Here is a 334-nt window from a genome sequence, read left to right on the forward strand (position 1 = left end):
TCCCGAATCAGCCCCGGGGCTGCCCCGGGGCCGCCAGGAGGGGGGTGCCGGGGTGACTCATCAGGGACCGGGCCGCCTCCGCCGCCTCCTCACTTACAAAAGGTCTCCTTGCCAATGCGGACGTTAATCATGAACCACTCCATCGCTCCCCCGAGGAGGAAAAAGAAGGGCAGGAACCTGTAAACGCCGAAGCGCCGCTTCCCAGGCACCAGCTGCAAGAGGCGCTTCACTCTTTTGTTCACCAGCATGACCGGGCCGGGATCGGCGCCTTCAGCAGTTCACGTGTAAAGAAGAAAACAGGGGGGAAGTGTGTGAGAGGCAGAACGAGGCGTAC

At 62.3% G+C, this 334-nt stretch overlaps 1 protein-coding gene across 1 annotated transcript in view; it reads right to left on the reverse strand.

The window, feature by feature from the left end:
• SMIM4 (small integral membrane protein 4) overlaps nt 1-248 on the reverse strand; it is a 1677-nt gene extending 1429 nt beyond the window's left edge. The window contains exon 1 of the mRNA XM_010289417.1: nt 98-248. Coding sequence (XP_010287719.1) covers nt 98-248 — 151 coding nt within the window. The remainder of the gene's footprint in view (nt 1-97) is intronic.
• Nucleotides 249-334: the final 86 nt, after the last annotated feature.

Source organism: Phaethon lepturus, unplaced genomic scaffold, assembly GCF_000687285.1.
Source record: "Phaethon lepturus isolate BGI_N335 unplaced genomic scaffold, ASM68728v1 scaffold4386, whole genome shotgun sequence".
Taxonomy (NCBI): Eukaryota; Metazoa; Chordata; class Aves; order Phaethontiformes; family Phaethontidae; genus Phaethon; species Phaethon lepturus.